General features: G+C 57.3%; 3 protein-coding genes across 9 annotated transcripts; 1 reads left to right on the forward strand and 2 right to left on the reverse strand.

Annotated features, from left to right (window-relative positions):
- Nucleotides 1–6,733: 6,733 nt before the first annotated feature.
- LOC140915268 (proton-coupled zinc antiporter SLC30A1-like) lies at nucleotides 6,734–8,879 on the forward strand. The gene is made up of 2 exons (XM_073354852.1): nucleotides 6,734–7,313; nucleotides 7,650–8,879. The coding sequence occupies exons 1-2, from the start codon at nucleotides 6,734–6,736 to the stop codon at nucleotides 8,375–8,377; spliced, it is 1,308 nt and encodes a 435-aa protein (XP_073210953.1). The 3' UTR covers nucleotides 8,378–8,879.
- Nucleotides 8,880–8,904: 25 nt separating this feature from the next.
- LOC140915269 (selenoprotein W-like) lies at nucleotides 8,905–16,350 on the reverse strand. Of its 7 annotated transcripts, XR_012160117.1 has the most exons (7): nucleotides 16,115–16,350; nucleotides 15,825–15,871; nucleotides 10,620–10,644; nucleotides 10,170–10,223; nucleotides 9,783–9,860; nucleotides 9,258–9,349; nucleotides 8,905–9,043 (listed from the first exon to the last, which is right to left on the reverse strand). XR_012160117.1 is itself a non-coding variant. In XM_073354854.1 (4 exons), the coding sequence occupies exons 1-3, from the start codon at nucleotides 16,229–16,231 to the stop codon at nucleotides 9,272–9,274; spliced, it is 273 nt and encodes a 90-aa protein (XP_073210955.1). In that variant the 5' UTR covers nucleotides 16,232–16,350; the 3' UTR covers nucleotides 8,905–9,043; nucleotides 9,258–9,271. The 7 variants fall into 7 exon arrangements, 1 of the variants encoding a protein (XP_073210955.1); XR_012160121.1 differs by lacking the exon at nucleotides 15,825–15,871; XR_012160122.1 differs by lacking the exon at nucleotides 15,825–15,871 and having other exon boundaries at nucleotides 10,620–10,687.
- Nucleotides 16,351–16,547: 197 nt separating this feature from the next.
- On the reverse strand, nucleotides 16,548–18,546 carry LRRN4CL (LRRN4 C-terminal like). The gene is made up of 2 exons (XM_073352133.1): nucleotides 18,457–18,546; nucleotides 16,548–17,958 (listed from the first exon to the last, which is right to left on the reverse strand). The coding sequence occupies exon 2, from the start codon at nucleotides 17,951–17,953 to the stop codon at nucleotides 17,102–17,104; it is 852 nt and encodes a 283-aa protein (XP_073208234.1). The 5' UTR covers nucleotides 17,954–17,958; nucleotides 18,457–18,546; the 3' UTR covers nucleotides 16,548–17,101.
- Between the last annotated feature and the right edge of the window lie 8 nt (nucleotides 18,547–18,554).

An 18,554-nucleotide genomic window follows, 5' to 3' on the forward strand; every position in this document is an offset into this window, starting at 1 on the left:
AGCGTGACCCCTTTTCCCCCTCATCCAGTGGATCTTATCCCGGCCTCCCTACCACAGGAGCTGTCAGGTCCCAGGTTCTGTCTATATCACTGAGCCTATGCCAGCATAATCTGGTCCCCATCACCATAGCATCTGGCTGCCTCACAGCCTTTACTGCATTTATCCTCACACACCCCAGGGAAGTAGAGCCAGGCTACTATCCCCATTGAACAGAGCAGAAACTGAGGCACAGAAAGACTAAGTGACTTGCCCAAGATCACACAGGAAACCTGTGGCAGAGTCAGGAAGTGAACCCAGGTCTCCCAAGTTTCAGACTAGTGCCTTGACCAAAAGACCATCCTTCTTCTCTTGTGGTAGCAAGCCCCCTGGTACCAGAGGAGAGGAGTGATAACCCCCATGCCCATCCCAAAGCTTTTGACTTTTTTAGGGCTTGTTTGCATGGTGAAGTTATTCTGGACTAAGGTAGGGTATGAATTCAAAGCACAAGGGCTATTCTGGAGCAGTTTCCCAGGCAGCTGCTTTTACTCTGGAATAGCTGTTCTGGTCAATCTCCCCAATCACGATGATGACAAGCCCATTGTGTGCCCGGGCCATGTGCTGCTGAGGAGACTGTGCTGCAGCCCATAGTCTGCATCCCATCTCCAGTCCCTGTGGGATGCACATTGCGCAGGGCCTCAGCGGTGAATGGATGCTGTGCTAGGACTACAACCTGGGATATCTCTACAAACTCAGCTCCTGCGTAGATTCCTCGTTATCTCCTTTGGTGCCCTAAATCTACCCGACACCCAGCCCAGTAAGGGGGCCCCGAATCAGGGAAATGCAGAGCAAAGGAGATATTTCAGGGGGCCCAGCTGTTGTTATTCCAAGACAGCTGTGGGGGTGGCAGCCTGATCTTACCCGGGGAGATGGGAGCTGAGGCAAGGGGCCTGATCTTAACCTGGGGGGTGGGGTCTTGGGTGAGGGGTGGAGTCTTTTCGCTACCCTCTTGGTCTCCGGGGCAGGTGGAAGAAGAGAAGAGTTTGCTTTGAGGACACGTGGCGTGAGATGGGGCAGTGAGAGGCATCTCCCTAACCCAGCATGACACCGCTCAGGTTGGAACATCCCAGCCGAGGCCACAAATGTTTCCTCGGTGATGCCCTGCATCCGGAACCTGCACACATGGGCAGAACCTTGACATTCCTGGCCCAGCACCAGTGTGGGGCTGGAGGCACCTGGGCTGGTCAGGATGGTGAGAGGCAGTGGATGGGAGGGGTCTGTTGTGCGTATGTCAAATGGCTGCCTCATCTTGCTCCACCCCAGAGGCAGCTGCATCTCTTTACTGGATGAGGGATCCCTGTGTAAATAGCCCCTGTGCCCCACCCCAGAAGGGGCTGCATCTTAGTTCTGGGCAAGAGATGCCTGTATAAACAGCCCCCATACCTCACCCCAGAGTCAGCTGTATCTCAGTGCTGGATGAGGGATCCTTGTGTAAACAGCTGCCATGCCCCCACCCCAGCAGCAACTGCATCTCAGTAGCAGGGGCAGCAGTCTCTGTATATACACTGCCTGCAGTGCATGTTGGGATCTCATGAGCGAAATGTCAGATATTGTCATATTGAGCACGGTAGCCCCTTTTGCCCCCTCATCTGTCTGTCTATTCTTCCCTTGCAGCAGCCCCCAGAAGCAGAATCACACCCAGGCCTCACGCCTCATGGGCCAGGCCCAGCCTTGCTCTACCCGTCATGGCCAGCTCTCAGCATCCCTCCAGCCCCTTGGGCATCTGGGAATATCGTTGCACTGGAGCACAATTACTGCAGCTGGCCAGGTGCTGAGGGCTGCATGCGAAGAGCCCCCAGCTTGGAGAGAGTGGGGCCGGCCTCAGTCAGAAGGAGACGGCAAACACATCAGGGCCCAGGGTACAAAGCTAGGCAGGTGAGTGGCGGGACAGCAATGCTGATACAGGTGGGTAACAATTGAGGGCCAGGGATCTGGGGGACTGGCTCAGAGCCACAGTCCAGGCCAGGACCCGCATGCACATCAGTGATCCTTAGAGATCCTACAAGAATGAACAAGGCATCTTATCTAACCCTACCAGGGGATCCCTGTATAAACGGTCCCTGAACACCACCCAAGAGGCACCTGCATCTCAGCATTGGCGAGGGTTCCCTGTATAAAGAGCCCTTGTGCACCACCCCAGAAGTGGCTGCATCTCAGTGCCAGGTGAGGGATCCACGTACCAACAGCCCCCGCCTCTCACCAGAGGCATCTCCATCTCAGTGCTCCCCATGATTCCTTCCTGGTGGGGTTAGTGAATTACTGGGTATAAAGTGCTGAGACGCTCAGATGAAGGGGAGCCTCTAGAGGGTGCAGCATGGGCATTAATATATGGCTGACTTATCTGAGGTAGAGGGCCCCAGACCCCCAGCCAGCAGGTCTGGTACAAGGCAGCAACAGGGGATTGCTGGGGGCGTGGGGAGAGCAGCTCTGAGTCCTGGTTTGGCCCATCACTCCAGCTCTGCCCTTTCTCGCAGGGACTCTGGGCCTCTATGCCCCCCGGACCCACAACAGCCAGCATCTTCTGCAGCCACCAGCCCCTCAGGGTGAGGAGGAGGGCAAAGGCCCAGGCTGTTCAGCCACTCCGGATCCACGGCCTGTCCCTGGACCAGTACCAGCAGCTGTTCCGCTCACTGGTGGAGCAGGAGCTGGGTCCAGCAGAGCCCCCAGGCCATGGGCTAGAGTGGGGCCGCAGGATCAAAGAGCAGCTGTTCTACGCTGTGGGCTGCCCCCGCTACCGGCAGCTGGTGGGGCCCGACGGGCATGTCCGGGTGGTGGAGTATGCGCACCGCACTGGGCACAGGCAGGCCCCACCCCACTATGACATTGACACTGGGGATGAGGAGCCACCTGGCACCAAGGAGGCACCAGGCCCAGCTGAGCCTTCGCCCTAAGAGGCCAATCCTGCAGAGCCCGGCTGGGCTGAGCCACACCCAGGCAAACCTCTGTCAATTACACTGTGAACCTGGCAGCGTGTGATCTATGTCCTGTCTGTTGTGAAGGGACCCAGGTGGAGCTGAGTCTGGGTCAAGCCAGGTCATTGTTCCCAGCCCTGGGTTTCTTGATTGCCCTTCCAGGCATGGACTCCATGGGGCTCCGCAGTCCAGCTGCCCTCGCCCCCAGAACGGATCCCCAGACCTCCTGAACCCCTAGTCACTTACACACACATCCCCCTGGCTGTGGGTGCTCTGGGCTTCTAGTTTAATCCCTTGAGGGACAATACGGCAGGAAGGCAGGGAACACATAGTTAGCAAAGGCAGCTCTGAACCACAGTCACTTTACTCTTCAAAAACGCTCAAGGGTAACGGATCTCCGCTGTTCTGGTCAATCTCCCCAATCACGATGACGACAAGCCCATTGTGTGCCCGGGCCGATCTCTGCAGGGAGAGATAGCTCAGTGGTTTGAGCATTGGCCTGCTAAACCCAGGGTTGTGAGTTCAATCCTTGAGGGGGCCATTTAGGGATCTGGGGCAAAAATTGGGGATTGGTCCTGCTTTGAGCAGGGGGTTGGACTAGATGACCTCCTGAGGTCCCTTCCAACCCTGATATTCTATGATTCTATGATCTCTGGAAAATAACAAAAGTCCAAAACCCCTACCTTGCTGGATCTCCCCCATCCTGTGCATCCAAGGCCTCTGTTGGTGTGTCAGGCTGTTCAGCTTCCTTCTGTCCTTGCTCTCCTGCTGCCATGTGGCAATGGCTGCCACCCACTCAGTGTAGCACCCCGCTCTCTTCCTTCTTTGGCTGGGTGGTTGGCTGGACAGCTCCCATACCCTCCCCCAGCCAGGTACCTGTTCAGATGAGGTCCAAGTGGGTAGCTCAAGAATCATTTGATCAGGACAGCTGCAGACTGTGAGTCCTGGTGGATTCTCTGTGCTGGGCCTTTGGCAAGCTGCCGTGCCCTTGGGCTGGGCAGGGAGGCTGGCTGGAGGCATTTAAATAGGTTCAGCTTCATCAGGGTTACATCATACAAAATGGGCTTCACAGTTTGATGTAGACATATCCCACTGTGTCACAGGGATACCCTAGTACAGAGCCCCCCCGCAATGGGGCTGGGATTCCCAGTTGCCCCAGTACAGACTCCTTTGGGTGGAGCTGGGATTACCAGTTACCCCAGTTAAAACCATTTAAGAACACCTTACTCATGCACAAAAAGCTTCAATCCGACAACTGAGGAAGAAGACTATGCTGGTTAAAAAACTGACCTGGTTTAGAGGGGAAGAGAGGGCAGAGATTAAAGAGAGAGAGAAACACATGGAAAAAAGGGGACGTTGAAAGAATGAATACATATCGGAAGTTAGGCATTGCAGAGAATTGATAAGGGAAGCAAATAGAAACAAGGAGAAATCTATGGCCAGCAGAGTTAAGGACAATAAGAAGGAGTTTTAAAAATATATTAGGCACAAATAGAATCCTGACAATGGTATTGGTCCATTACTAGATGGAACAATCAATAATAATGCAGAAAAGGCAGAAGCATTACATCAATATTTCTGTTTTGTACTTGGGGGAAAAACAAAGGATACAGTCTCATCATATGGTAATGATAACCATTCCACTCATCTCTTTCCATTCAGCTAGTATCTCTGGAGGAGATTAAATGGCAACGACTGAAGTGGGACATTTTAAAATCAGCAGGTCCAGTTGTCTTGCATCCAAAAGTTCGTAAAGAGCTGGCTGACAAGCTTTCTGGACTGTTACTGTTGATTTTCAATAAGTCCTGGAGCATCGGGGAAGTTCTGGAAGACTGGCACAAGCTAACATTGGGCCATTTTTTGAAAGGGTAAATGGGATGACCTGGGTAATTATAGTCCTGTCAGCCTGACATTGATCCCAGGCAAGATAACAGAGCAGTTGATTCAGGGCTCATTTAAGAATTAAAGGAGGGTAATGTAATGCAAATCAGCATGGTTTTATGGAAAATAGATCTTGGCAAACTAACTTGATGTCTTTTTTGATGACATTACAAGTTTGGTTGATAAAGGTAATAGTGTTGATGTAATATACACAGACTTCTGTAAGGTGTTCGACTTGGTACTGCCCAACATTTTGATTAAAAAACTAGACCGATATAAAATTAACATGTCCCACATTAAATGGATTTAAAAACTGGCTAACTGATAGGTCTCAAAATGTAACTGTAAACAAGGAAGCATCATCAAGCACGTGTGTTTCCAGTGGGTCCCCCAAAGATCGGTTCTGGGCCCTATGCCATTGAACTTCTTTATTAATTACATGGAAGAAACAGAAAATCGTCACTGATAAAGTTTGCAGATGACACAAAAATTGAGGGAGTGGTAAGTAATGAAGAGGACAGGTCACTGATTCAGACCAAGTCTGGATCTCTTGGTAAGCTGGGTGTAAGCAAAGAATATATGTTTTAATATAACTAAATGTAAAGGTATACAGCTAGGAATAAAGAAAGTAGGCCATACAAACAATGGGGGACTCTATCCTGGGAAGCAGTGATTCTGAAAAAGATTTGGGAGTTGTGGTGGATAATCAGCTGAACATGAGTCCACAGGCAACTCTGTGGCCCAAAAGGCTAATCCAATCCTGGAATGCATAAACAGACATCGCAACTAGGGGTACAGAAGATTTCTGTATTTAGCACTGGTGTGACTGCTGCTGGAATACTGTCCCCCATTCTGGTGCCCACAATTCAAGAATTATGTTGATAAATTGGAGAGGATTCAGATATGAGCAATGAGAATGATTAAATAATTAGAAAACATGCCTTCTCGTGGTAGATTCAAAGAGCACAATCTATTTAGTTTAACAAAGAGAAGGTTAAAGTGTGACTTGATAATAGTCTGTAAGTACCTACATGGGGAATAAATATTTAATAACGGGCTTTTTGATCTACAAGAGAAAGGTAGCACATGATCCAATGGCTGGAAATTGAAGCTAGACACATTCAGACTGAAAATAAGGCATAATGTTTTGACAGTGAGGGTAATTAACCATTGGAACAATTTACCAAGGGTCCTGGTGGATTCTCAATCACTGACAATTTTTAGTTCTAGATAGGATATTTTTCTAACACATCTCCTCTAGTTCAATCAGCAATTAATGCAGGGAAGGCCTGCATTATACAGGAAGTCAGACTAGTTGATCATAGTGATTGATCCTTTCTGGACTTGGAATCTATGAAGCCTCTGCTGGTGCTGGGATTCCCAGTTTTCCCCAGTACAGACCCCCTGGTTGGAGCTGGGATTCCCAGTTTTCTGCAGTGCTGACCCCTGGTGGAGCTGGGATTCCCAGTTTCCCCAGTACAGAGGCCCTTGGAGTTCCCATGTCTGAGCTGCCCCATGTGGACCCCAGGAATGGGGGCACCTGCTTGCTCCCATCCCATCTTGCAGAGAGAAGAGGGGATGTCTTCCTGCTGAGTCAAGGGCTGTGAGACTGAGAGCAGCCTGTGTGCTGTGCTTGCCAGCTGGTGGTGGGCTGGGCAGGCAGCCACAGCGGGAGGGAGCGGGTGCTGCCCCTTTAAGGAACCCCCAAGGACAACGGGACTGTGTGCACTGGCCACTCCGAGTGCAAACTCTTGGCGACAAGTGCAGAGCAGCAGGGGCAGGGACAGGAGCCCAGAGCGCAGATAGGGAGAAGGCTGCTGGGACAGGGGCAGGGACAAGGCTGCCAGGGGAGTGGGTTGGGGTAGGGACAGGAGTCCAGAGGCTAGACAGGGACAAGAGCCCATATGGGGGCAGGCACTGCTGGGGTAGGGATGGGGCTGCCCGGGCTGCCGATGCAGACGGAGCACCAGGGCTGGCTGGCAGGGCCAGGGCTGTGGGGGCACCAGGGCTGGCTAACCGCTCAGCTCTGTCTTGCCATCGGCCTGTTCCTGGCAGAGGTGGTGGCCAGCCGGGTCACAGGCTCGCTGCTGGCTCTCTCCTGCTCACTCCAGACACTGGGGATGGTGCTCGCGCTGGGGGTGGCTCTGCTGGATGGCCAGCTGACCTGCGGAGCACACCCTGATTGCAGGAACACCTTTGGATGGGTGCGGGCCCGAGTGGCAGGGACCCTGGTGTGTGGTGTGTTCCTGACAGCACTCTGCCTGGCCCTGCTGCCCAGAGCACTGCACCGGGCAGGGCAGCCCCAGGTGACAGAGCGGCCCCTGGCACTGGTGGGAGTCGGGGCTGCTGGGCTCCTCATCCATCTGGCTGGGGTGAGGCTGGATGGGCAGCACCATCCCTCTCGGGTGAAGAGTCACCACAGCAGCAGTGCCAGCACCAGCAGAGAGGGTGCAACTACAGGCAGATCTGCCCAGGAGACACAAGGTGAGTCCTGGCAAGGTTGGGGGCTGTACCGGGCCAGGCCTGTCTCTCAGCTAGAGGGCAGGGCTGAGCTGGGGGTTGGTACCAGGCCAGGCCTGCTGTGTCAGCGGGGGGTGAGATGTTTGGGGATGGGTGTGGGGGGAAGGGGTACTGGGCCACTCTTTCAGCTTTGGGTGGGGGAGTTTGCATAAGTAAGAACTGAGCCTGCCCTATGACTCCCTAAGTCTTTGCTCCTTCCCCCCGCACCTTGCCCTGAGATCCCTGCCCTTTGCCCCCAAGCTGTAGCATGAAATGCTGCCCCCACACCCTTTTCACACCTCTTCCTTCCCCCCTGCACAGACCTGCTGGGGAACAGGCAGCCCTGGCTAGAGGACGGGTGCTTGCCTTCAGAGGAGTCTGGTGCCCGGTTGGCTCTCTGCCTTCGCCTCCTGTCTGCCTCCTTGGGCCCTGCCACTGTGCTGCTATATTCACTTGCCTTCCACCTGTTGTGGCCAGCATGCGGGGAGCAAGTGGCCTGCCTGCCCTCCAGCATTGGGACGCCATGCCGGCCCCTAGGCAGCCCTGCACCAACCCTGGCAGAGCTGGGGACCTGCTGGCTGCTGTACCTGGACCCTGGGCTTTGTGTGGTTATGGTGCTGGCCTTGATCCTTTTGGCTGCCCCATCCCTGCGGGAGTCTGCCCTGGTGCTGCTGCAGGCTGTGCCCGACCATCTGGACCTTTGGCGACTTGAGTTGCATCTGAGGGGCACGGAGGGGGTGGCAGCCCTGCGTGAGCTCCATGTCTGGCAGCTGGACAGTGCCTACAACCTGGTGGCCACAGCCCATGTCGGGTGCCTGGACACTGCCTCCTACGGGGCTGTGGCCAGGAGGATCCAGCAGGTGTTCTGGGAGCATGGGATCCACACAGCCACAGTGCAGCCCGAGTTCGATGCACTTCAGGGACCATGCTGCATGGCAGCAGGTGGGGGTGATGGCTGCTTGGGGCATGGTGAGGCCCCCAGGAAGAGGCACCCGTCACTCCCCTCCCCCATCCCCACGGTGATCCTGGAGTACGAGACCATGGTGTGAGCCATGGGAGCCACCTTTGAACTAGCACTTAAAAGCAGCACATCCTGGAGCGAGCGGGGGCCATTGCAGCAACTCCCCATGAGCAGCGTCTGCTGCCCCCACTCCTCAGGCAGGTCGGGTGTTGAGAACTATGCCAGTGCCCCCACCCCCTTGCCGTGCCACTGCTCTTTGCCTGCCCCAGGCCCATGTGAGTTTCCCGGAGGGAGAAGCCAGGGGCATGTGGGGGAGCAGTGGGGTGTTGGAAGCCCTGAAGACTGAAAATTAAATGGGGAGCAGAAACCGGCCTCCAAGGATCAGCAGCACTATGGGGATTTGGAACCTGCCGTGCTGCGGGACGGGGCTGCCTCCAGGACTCACCACGTGCCATGCTGCGGGACAGGGTTGCCCCTGGACTCAGCACTCAGGACAGGCCGTGGCACAGGATGTGGCTCCCCATAGGACTCAGGACCGGATATGCCACAGGACGGGGCTGACGTGGGACTTCCCCTTTTAGAGCACTGCATTCCCTGTAAATAAAGGGTACGGAGTTGCCTGCCAAGATGTTGTTCTTTATTGCTTGGTAACAGCCACAGGGGTTGGAGCACCAGGGGGAGATCAGGGACTGGCCTGGGCTGTGACTCCCTTTCGGCTGATCCCGTCATGTGCTGCCCTGGAAAGCACAGCACCCTGTGTGGAGAGAGGGGAGATGGGGCAGTGTCAGCTCCTGGCATGTTCATCCCCCGACCCCACACAGCCAGGGGCGTGTCCTGTGACCCCACATGGGCTGGAGCATATCCCTCAACCTCCCACAGAGCGCAGACCCCACCTGGGCTGGGACGTGACCGCCTAGCCCACTGGGCTCCTAATGCCTCCAACTACCCCTCAGCCAGGGTTCTCTTACCCAATCCCTGCTCGTTACTGTTTCAGGACCTTGCTGATGCCTTCACAGATGCGCTGCACCTTGGCGTTACTGTCCACATAGCCATCACCGTTCTATGGGATCAGGGGATGGGTCAGTCTGTGCTCCCCGTGATACCCCTGCCCTTCTGCCCATTTCCCCCTAAAGCTGGGGATGTGTCCCCCACGCCGCCTCCCAAAACAGGGATGTGCCCCCTGCACAGTGCCCCCAAGCACCCCCAGAGTCAGGGATGTGCCCCCATCACAGTGCCCCCCAGCACTCCCAGTGCTGAGGATGTGCCCCCTGCAGAGTGGCCCCCAAAGCCAAGGATGTGACACCCCGCACAGTGCCCCTGTCCAGCCTCCCCCAGTTAAGGATGTGCCCCCAGCACAGAGCCCTCAAAGCCGAGCATGTGCCCCCCACAGAGAGCCCCCCAGAGCCGGGGATGTGCCCCCAGCCCCCCAGCCCCCAGCCCCCCAGATTCCCCAGCCGGGAGGTACCAACACACAGCGCCTGCTGGGTACTCACAATCTTGGAGTGCAGGACCTCCCCGCTGTCAGGGAGAAGAACCTCGAAGGCCCCAGAGCCGGGGGCCATTTCCCCTGTCTGGGGAGACAGCGAGTGTGTGGTGAGCAGATGGGGGAAGCGTGGGGACTGAACAGCAGGGCAGTGGGCCCCAAGGAGAGCTGTCCCGGAGTGGGGATGAAACCTTGAGGAGCCTGGGGCATGAGATCCCCACACAAATCTTGGGGATGCCCTTGGGGGCTCAGGTGAGTGGAGTGGGGCGCCTTGCTCTAACCCTGCCCTGCTGGTGCTGGAGCAGCTCCCAACCCAGATTCCCTGTCCCACCTAACCCAGGCCCTCTGCCCCTCCTGCACCTGGTCCCCAAGCCCCAGCCTCACCCCAGTCACTCACAATCTCCAGCTGCTTTGGGAAGCGTTTCTCTAGGAACTCCTGCAGCTGCAGGAACTAGGGGGAGCAGAAGGAGAGATGGGGGGAAGGTCAGTGACTTGGAGTGGGGGAGGGCCCCACCACTGCTCCCCTTTCCCCAGCCCCAGGGAGCCTATTAGGCCCACAAATCCCCCTACACCCTGCCCTTTGGCATCACCCAGGGCATGCCACTCCTCAGAAGGGGAGACACCATCAGCCATTGGGCCCAGCTCCCCCTGCAGGAGGGACCCTGGGGGCAGATCCCTAGGGGGAAGGGCTGGGAACCATCCCCCACATATGAAGGTGTGAAGGCCCAGCAAAAGCCAGGGGCACATGGGGGCATTGGGAGGGCACACAGGTGGAATGAGGGCCACATAGGCTGTGTCTCTCACAGGAGGGTGGGGGATACATGTGGGGGGAGGTCTCTTTACTCACCCGGCTTCTGTATCCTCAGCTGCCACTACAAGGCAAACAGCCCAACATCAGTGTGGAGCAGCCCCATGCTGAAAGGGAACCAGTGTGGGCAGGAATGCTGGGGTTTGGGCAGAGGCCCAGTGTCAGGGGTGTCAGAATTGCGGGGGTGAGAAGGGAGGCTGAGGCAGGGACCCAGTGCCTAGGGTGGGCTGTGCCCTTAGGGGGGCAGTGCTGGGTAGGACGTGCCCATCGAGGGTGCCAGGGGGCAGTGCTGGGTAGGGGGTGCCCATGGGGAGCGGTGCTGGGTGAGGGATGCCCATGGGGGTGGAAATGTATGGGGTGTGCCCATGGGGGCATTTCTGGGTGAGGGGTGCCCATGCGGGGTGGAGCTGTTTGGGGTGTGCCCATGGGGGCAGTGCTGGCTGAGGGGTGCCCGTGGGAGGTGTAACTGGGTGAGCAGTGCCCATGGGGGTGGTGCTGAGTGAGGGGTGCCCATGGGGGTGGAGCTGTATGAGGTGTGCCCATGGGGGCAGTGCTGGGTGAGGAGTACCCATGGGGGGGTGTAGCTGGGTGAGGGGTACCCATGGAGGGTGAAGTTGTATAGGGTGTGTTCATGGCAGCAGTGCTGGGTGAGGGGTGCCCATGGGAGGTGTAACTGGATGAGGGGTGCCCTGGGGGGGGCAATGCTGGGTGAGGAGCGCCCATGGGGACGGTGCTGGGTGAGGAGTGCTGGGGGGCAATGCTGGGTGAGGGGTGCCCACGGGGGGGGTGCTGGGTGAGGGGGTGCCCACAGGGGTGGAACTGTATGGGTGTGCCCATGGCGGGTGTAGCTGGGTGAGGGGTGCCCATGGAGGGTGGAGTTGTACGAGGTGTGCCCATGGGGGCGGTGCTGGGTGAGGGGGTCCTGGGGGGCAGTGCTGGGTAGGGGGTACCGCTCACCAGAAGATGATCCGCACTTGGAGGCCTGGGGCAGCCATGGTGATGCCGGACCCAGCAGGAGAAGGGGGGTTAACGGCTCGGAACTAGCCTGGGCCAGAGCGGCCCATTCATCCTGCCACGGGGGAAATGTGCCACCAAGGGCAGCTTCCCCCCTAGAAACCGACTTCTCCCCCCAGCCTCCCAGCAGCCTGCACCAGGGCTTGGGTCCACGGGAATTGGGAGGGGGGGGTCTCTCAGGTTAAAGCTCCTACCCGCCCCACATGGATTGGTCTTGGCTAGGTCTGTGGGGCATCCCAGTTGTTAGGCAACCGCTGAAAATTCTGTGTGAGTCGATGCCCATAGGCCCTGCCCCCCATACCTCTCACAACCCTGCCCTCTACCCCTGTCCCCCATGCCAGATTGTGCCCTTTCCCCCGTCATCCCTCCCCCCCACCAACCCCCCACATGCTCCCTCTTCCCCTTCTGTTCCCCCTTTGCCAGCTATTTCCCCTGGGTCCTGCTCCCACTCCTCCTCCCAGACCCTGCTCCATTTCCCTGGCTTCAGCCAGCTGAACGGGGCTAACCCCCCGATTCTTGCAGAAAATCTTGTAGGGATCCTGAGTGACCCCATGTGCAGGGGGATGGAGGGAGAGGATAGGGCTTGTCACAGCCTGTCCTTCCCCCTGCCCCTCCTCTGAATGGACACCTGGCCATTGTGAGGGGACCCTGCTGCCAAGCCCCCTGGGTCTGGGCTGAGCCAGGTCACTGTTACCAGGTCTCTAAGTGCCCCCACAGTCTGGCTGCCTTACACGTTGGAGCCAGCACCCCAGCCTGCCCCAGCCCCAAGTGCTTGGACATGTCTCCCAGTCCACGTGTTCTCTGGACATGTCTCCCCAGAGTCCCCTGGGCCGCGGATGCTCTGGACACATCTCCCTGGAGTCCTCTGGGCCACGGGTGCTCCAGACACATCTCTCCAGAGGCCCCTGGGCTGTGGGTGCTCTGGGTTCTTGACAACTTGGCTGCTACCACTTTTGACCTGAGTGGCTGGTCAAAGCCCAGGGCCCTGGGGGTGGTTCTAGCTGGGAGGAGCCTGGACGACAGAGTCTGGGCCCTTTGGTATAATCCTGTGTATTTACATGGACTGTACAAAGTCCTGTTCCCCCAAACACAGGTGGCACCAAACAACAGGAGGCAGTGTCCTTGCTCACAGCCCCAGACACAGCCCCCACCCCCCACCCCCAAGCGCTCTAGGCTTGCTCCTGGCTTGTGCTGCCAGCTGCTTCTTCGGGCTTTGTCTGACTCTTGTTTTGTCCTGCTTCCCTCTTACCCAAATACCCTGGAGAGCCCTCTGCCCACATAGGCCAAATTCCTGGGTGGGCTGGCATACCTCTTGGCTCAGGTGGGGCGGCCTAGCTGTCTCTTACACCACTCATCAATGAGGACTGGCAGTCACAACAGTTTAAGGAGATTTAACCCAGCCCGCATCAGAACAGGGGCTTGGTCAAGGCATTTCTGAACCACAGGCACGTTGCTCTTAACCAAACCACCTAGAGATCCACAATGAGTCCGTGGACACAACACAGAGCCCTGACTGCAGCTCCTGCCCCAGGCTGATCTACCCATCTTGGGAGGCCTAAGTGTGCCCAGCATCCTTAAGCCATACCACCCTATCTCCTCTTAGCCTGGCCGCCAGGCACGGAACGATGGACTGGCCTCACTTAGGGTAGCCCCCTCCCTTTTAAAATCATCTTGGGCCCTCCTTTCCCCATGTGCTTCTGTCGGGGGAGATGCAGGCTCTAGCTGCTTCTGTGGAGAGGGTCAGTCCAAGGTAATGGCCCTATGGATGGCAAAGGCACTGTCTCAGCAGAGGAAAGCCAGTCTGTGTTGTGGCCCTGTGCCATCAAGTGATCAAGATGCATCTCATAGTCTTTCCACTAGGTGTCCAGCCCCCACTGCGCAATGGATGCGCCAATTAACTATGGACATGAAACATAACATGAAAGTCACACTCCTCCAGGAAGGTCCCGATACACAATGGTGCATTCACAGTCCCAGGAGGAGGTCATACCGGAATATAGACATTGCTCCCAGTCTGTCACAGGAAGTATCATGAATTTACACTTAGGGCTGAGATGGGAGCCAGGACTCCTGGGTTGTATCCCCGGCTCTGACAGAGGAGTGGGATCTAGCGAGTGAGATCAGGGCAGGCTGGGAGCCTGGACTCCAGGTTCTTTTCCCAGCTGTGCCCCTGACTGTGTGTTTTGTGTTTGTCTTTCTTGGCTGTAACATTCACTTAGCTCTCCAGGCAGAGGGAAGTAAGTGTGTGTGTCTGTGTGTGAGAAGTGCCAGGTTCTTTCCCCCCACCCATGGTCACTGCCCTGGAGAGTGGGCCAGGCTGGGGGTCCCATGGCCAAGGAGTGGGGTACCTGAGGCTCAGTGTCTGGGGCCTCGGGCCGGGCAACCCCTTCTACCAGGCTTCAGGGCCAAGCAGTTGGGGGTTCCCATCTCAGCATGGGACACAGCTACCCAGGGGTGGGGGAACTGATCCGTATTGTGGGGGCAGGGTGGATTGTTGCCCTGAATGCCATGAAGCACCTTCGCCAGGGCAGGCCCGTCATGGGAATGGGCTGGGGCTCATGCTTCCCCCTTCCTCCCCATCATGGCTTTTCCTTTCCCATCCTCTGCTCCAGCTGGACCCTTTCTTTTCCTTCCCTTCCCACGGCCCCTCCTGACACTGCTCCCACCACTACCTCATGGCTCAGCTAAACTGCCCCCTCCCATGCCTGCTGGGACAGAGCCAGGGGCCTTGGCTCAGGGCAGCGTGGGGAGGTATGTAGGTCAGACAGGAAACTCTCCAAGCAGGGAATGAAAGAGGCTTTGTCCCATCCTCCCCCCTCCGTCCCCAATCACTGGTGCCACCCTTAACACTCTGTGCGCTGGACTGCAGCCAGCATTGCACGGCCCAAGAGTCACTCGCAGAGCACACAGCGTGTATTCAGACAGGACGGGGCAAATGCACATGCATGGACGGGGTTACAAAGAGTGTGTTTTTGTGCATGTATGACATGTTGGTCATGTGGAGGGGGTGAGGATGTGTTACAGTGAACATATGCGTCTGTGTGAGTGTCTGACAGTGAGTGGGGATAATGTGTGTGTAACATGGTGTGTGTGTTTTTCAGTGATCATGTGGATCTGTGTGTGATATGTCAGTGTGAGTGTGCGGTATAGTGAGCATGTTCCAGTGAGTGTGTTGTGTGTGTTTGGTATGTGTCTGACATGGAGTGTATGTTACAGCGTGTGTAAAGTGAGTGTGAGTGTTCCAGTGAGTGTGTGTGTGTGAGTGAGCGTGTGTCAGCATGTGTGTGGGTGTTATAGTGAGCATATGTTGGTGTGTGTGGAGTGCGTTTGTGTTACAGTGTCAACGAGTGTGTGTTACAGTGAGTGCATGTTGTTGTGTGTGGCAGTGTGTGCGTGTTGGTGCATGTGTGAGCGGGTGTCAGACCCAAGGTGTTCACAGCTTTCAAGGCAGGCAATTGTCCCAAAACACGAAGCTCTTTGTAGTCGGGTGCTGCCTGGGAAATCATTGCGGCCGACCGAGTGCAAACAAAGCGCAGCTCAAAGCACCTGAGTGCCCAGCAGCGAGAGCCCCAGACACACACACTCCTACCTGGCCCTTCCCCCAGAGTGCCCTAATGCAGAGGGGCAGGTCCTGGGCTCACACCCCTGTGGCAGGGGAGTGCCGGCTCAGTGTCTGCGGGTGAATGTTAGATCGGTGCTGGGAAGCCATGCCAGCTCAGGGGGTGCTCAGCATCTGGCATGCGAGTGGCTCAGGGCCAGGTTCTGAAGGTGCTCACCACTGAGACCTGGCTTCCACAGCACGGCAGCCAGCGTGGTGAGAGCATGGAAAACCTGGCCTGGCAGTGAGTGTGTGAGAGAGCATGTGTGTGAGAGACACTGTGTCTGTCAGCGAGGGGCCAGGAGGGGAAGGGGCTGGGCTTTGGACCCAATAGCACATACTGTGTGTGCATGTCCGTGTGTGTAGCATTCGCATCCTGTGTCTGGATTTCATTCCGAGTATCTGCATGTTTCTCTGTGTGTGCACATGTTACTCTGTGTGCCTGCATGTCTGTGTGAGCAAGTGCCAAGAAGGGAAGTGGCTGCAATCTGGCCCGTTATTACACTATGTCCCGTACCAGTGAATTCCTCAGCCGGGGGCAATGATGTCTGCCCAGATTACACAACTTGCAGCATGAATGGCTGCGTCACAACAATACAGGAGCAACCCCTTCCCCCACTGCCCCATCTCACTGTCAATCCATGCCGGGGGATCCCTCTGGCTTCAAAACAGCTGGGACCTAGAACACACACATAGGAGGGCTGGACTAGACAGAGGCATCTCCCCACCTCCATGCCCAGCCAGTCCCCTTGGCCCTGGGGTGCACAGCCCTGAATGCAGACGGTATCAAATCCATGCATTCAGCCTGGTGGCCGGCGCAGTGAGGCTGAGCTCTGCCCCAATACCTCCCTCCCGCCTGCGCCTGGGACCTGCGGAGCATCCCTCGACATGCACCATCTGTCCTGGGCTTCCCCTCACATACCTGGGCACCACGGCTTCCCCAGCAGTCAAGGCAGGGAGCTGGGCTGTTCCTCAGGAATCCCCAGGGCGAGGAGGGCGGGGGCTGCTGAGGGGGGTTGGGGCTGCTCCTCATTCCCATTCCTTCTGGGCTGGGGCCCTCTCACACACATCTGGGATGGATCATGTTTTCCAGGCAGTGGTTCAAGGGCCCTTGTGACGCTGCTGGATGTGGATGTGAGCGGAAACCCCAGCAGAGCTGGGTCCAGACAGATTGTCCAGGAAGTGGGGGGGAATAGCCCCGATGGGGGGTACCATAATGATTCACTGTTCCATGCAACCGAGAGGAGCTGAAGGAGACGAGGGACAAACCTGCGGCCAGGACATTGCTTCTGGGCTTTATTCAACACTAACAATTTCACATTGCCAGCAGCACAGAACACCCCCAGCCTCCCCATCTCGGCAACCAGCCCCCTGCCATGGCTCCTCCCCCCTCCGCACCATCCCAGCTATGGGAGGAAGGTGGTCTCAGGGTGAAGCCCCGAGGCCATGCAACAGCAACTGGGACGACCTCCCCCCACAACAAGCAGGGGGAGCCCCAGGCAACCCCCTCCCCCACATGGAGCCAGCACAGGGGTCTGGTGCGGGGTGGGACTGTTACTCAGAATGATTCATACTGGTTGTCAAGGGCCTCTGCCTATGGGTCCCTCTGCTCGCTCCCCCATGGGGCCTCCCCACAGCCCTTGATGCTTCAGGACCCCCCCCAACACACTTTCACTATATAAATATATAAATAAATAAATAAATGTTGAGGGGGGGCATCAGGACCTGAGCAGCCTCCCCCCATGTGGAGTGGGGTAGGTCATCATGCCCTGGCTGGCTCAGGTGGTGCCCCCTACAAACTCCACATCTCCGCCAGCCCTGGTCCCCACTGCACTGGACAGTCCATGGAGCGTGGCTGCGATCCAGGCCAGCAGTGTACATGTCTGGGGGCTGGAGGGTTCAGGTGCCCCTACAGCTGCTCCTTGCCCCCGTATGAGCCATTGGCCACCCCACCTGGCCCCACCTCTCCATCCAGGATGTTGTCCTGGGAGCCGTGGAACTGCCGTCTCCTCGAGCGCAGGGCAAAGTGCCAGGTCAGCGCGGCCACCACCACCAGGCCGAACATGGCCGCCAGTCCTGCCACCACATATGCATAGGGGAGCTGGGGGGCCAGGGTGCGGATGGTACGGCATGGTCCGTGGTCCCGACTCCCATCGTCAGTAGGGCTGACACCGGCCTGGTTGGCTGCCATGATGCACACCAGATAGGAGGTGCTGGGGTGCAGTCCCCCAAGCACTGCTATCCGGAAGGTGCTGTTGAAGATGGGACCAGCAATGGTGTGGTCCCCATCAGCCTGGTACATCAGCCGGTACTCCCACACTGTGGAGGAGGGGGCACACCAATGCAGGCTGGCCGCAGACTCAGTGACGTGCACTACCCCCAGCTGGGGCGGTTCTGGGGGCACATCTGGGCCAGTCACTCCAGGGCATAGGCAACCAGTCTCCTCTCTCAGCTCTGCACAGGCTGGCTGCAGGTGGCGGCAATGGTGGTAGTCACAAGGCTGATAGGATGGGTGCTGGGAGCCAGGCATCTCTGGGGTGGAGAGGTCCTCATAGCTGTAATAGTCTGTCCCCAAGTCATGCTGGGGGGTGGGGGAGGTAAGGGGGCTGCTCTCCTGGGCACGGAGCCAGGGCCAGTGGCTCTGGCCCTTCGGGGGAAGGGGTAGGGAGCCTCCCATGCTCGTTGGAGCCCCCTCTGGGCACAGGATCAGGAGGCATGCGGCCGTGAAGACTGGAGCCGAGAATCCCAGGAGGATGGTCATGGTTCCTGGAAGAGAGAGGACTGGGTGACTGTATGAGGTGAGATGATGCTACAGGATACTGGGGGAGGTATGATTCCCCCATCAGAGCACTCTGCCCCAGTCCCGCCTCCTTACAATATCCCAGGGAGCTATACAGCCCTTGGGAGCCAGGGCAAGGTTATTGCCCCTACTTCACACAAGAGAAAACTGAGGCACAGACGGGAAGGAACTCACACCAACAGCCAGTCAGTGGCAGAGCTGGGAACAGAACCAAGGGGTCCTAACTCCCAGAAGTCCATTTGTCCCTACTGGGGGCTGGAACTGAAACCACAACTATCAATAAGATAATACTGTCCATGTGCCCCTTGGAGGCTTCATCCCACAGGCCCTTCCGCAGGAGAAGCGGGGGCTGGTTGTTCCCGCACAGCAACCCTCACAAGGAGACACCCCTGGGGCTTTGGCCTCCAGGCAGGTGTCCCAGGACTCTGGAGATGGGGGTTCCCTACAGCCCTGGCTTCACTCACCCGCTGCCTGCAACTGGAGGGGGGCGGGCGTCAGGTCACTGGGGCCACGGGGCTCTGGTCTCCAGCAGGAAAGGGCTCAGCGCTGGGGGTCGGGGTTC

This window comes from Lepidochelys kempii, chromosome 7 (genome assembly GCF_965140265.1).
Source record: "Lepidochelys kempii isolate rLepKem1 chromosome 7, rLepKem1.hap2, whole genome shotgun sequence".
NCBI classification, from domain to species: domain Eukaryota; kingdom Metazoa; phylum Chordata; order Testudines; family Cheloniidae; genus Lepidochelys; species Lepidochelys kempii.

Bases quoted from the DNA above. Each gene is read 5' to 3' on its own strand.
- LOC140915268 (XM_073354852.1), top strand. From the start codon at position 6,734: ATGGGGGCAGGCACTGCTGGGGTAGGGATGGGGCTGCCCGGGCTGCCG. The intron at 7,314-7,649 runs GTGAGTCCTGGC...CCCCCTGCACAG, and splicing joins ATCTGCCCAGGAGACACAAG to ACCTGCTGGGGAACAGGCAG.
- LOC140915269 (XM_073354854.1), bottom strand. From the start codon at position 16,231: ATGGGAATGAGGAGCAGCCCCAACCCCCCTCAGCAGCCCCCGCCCTCC. The intron at 9,861-16,114 runs GTATGTGAGGGG...CTGTCTCCCCAG, and splicing joins GGGGAAGCCGTGGTGCCCAG to ACAGGGGAAATGGCCCCCGG. The intron at 9,350-9,782 runs GTGAGTACCCAG...CTGATCCCATAG, and splicing joins AGGTCCTGCACTCCAAGATT to AACGGTGATGGCTATGTGGA.
- LRRN4CL (XM_073352133.1), bottom strand. From the start codon at position 17,953: ATGACCATCCTCCTGGGATTCTCGGCTCCAGTCTTCACGGCCGCATGC.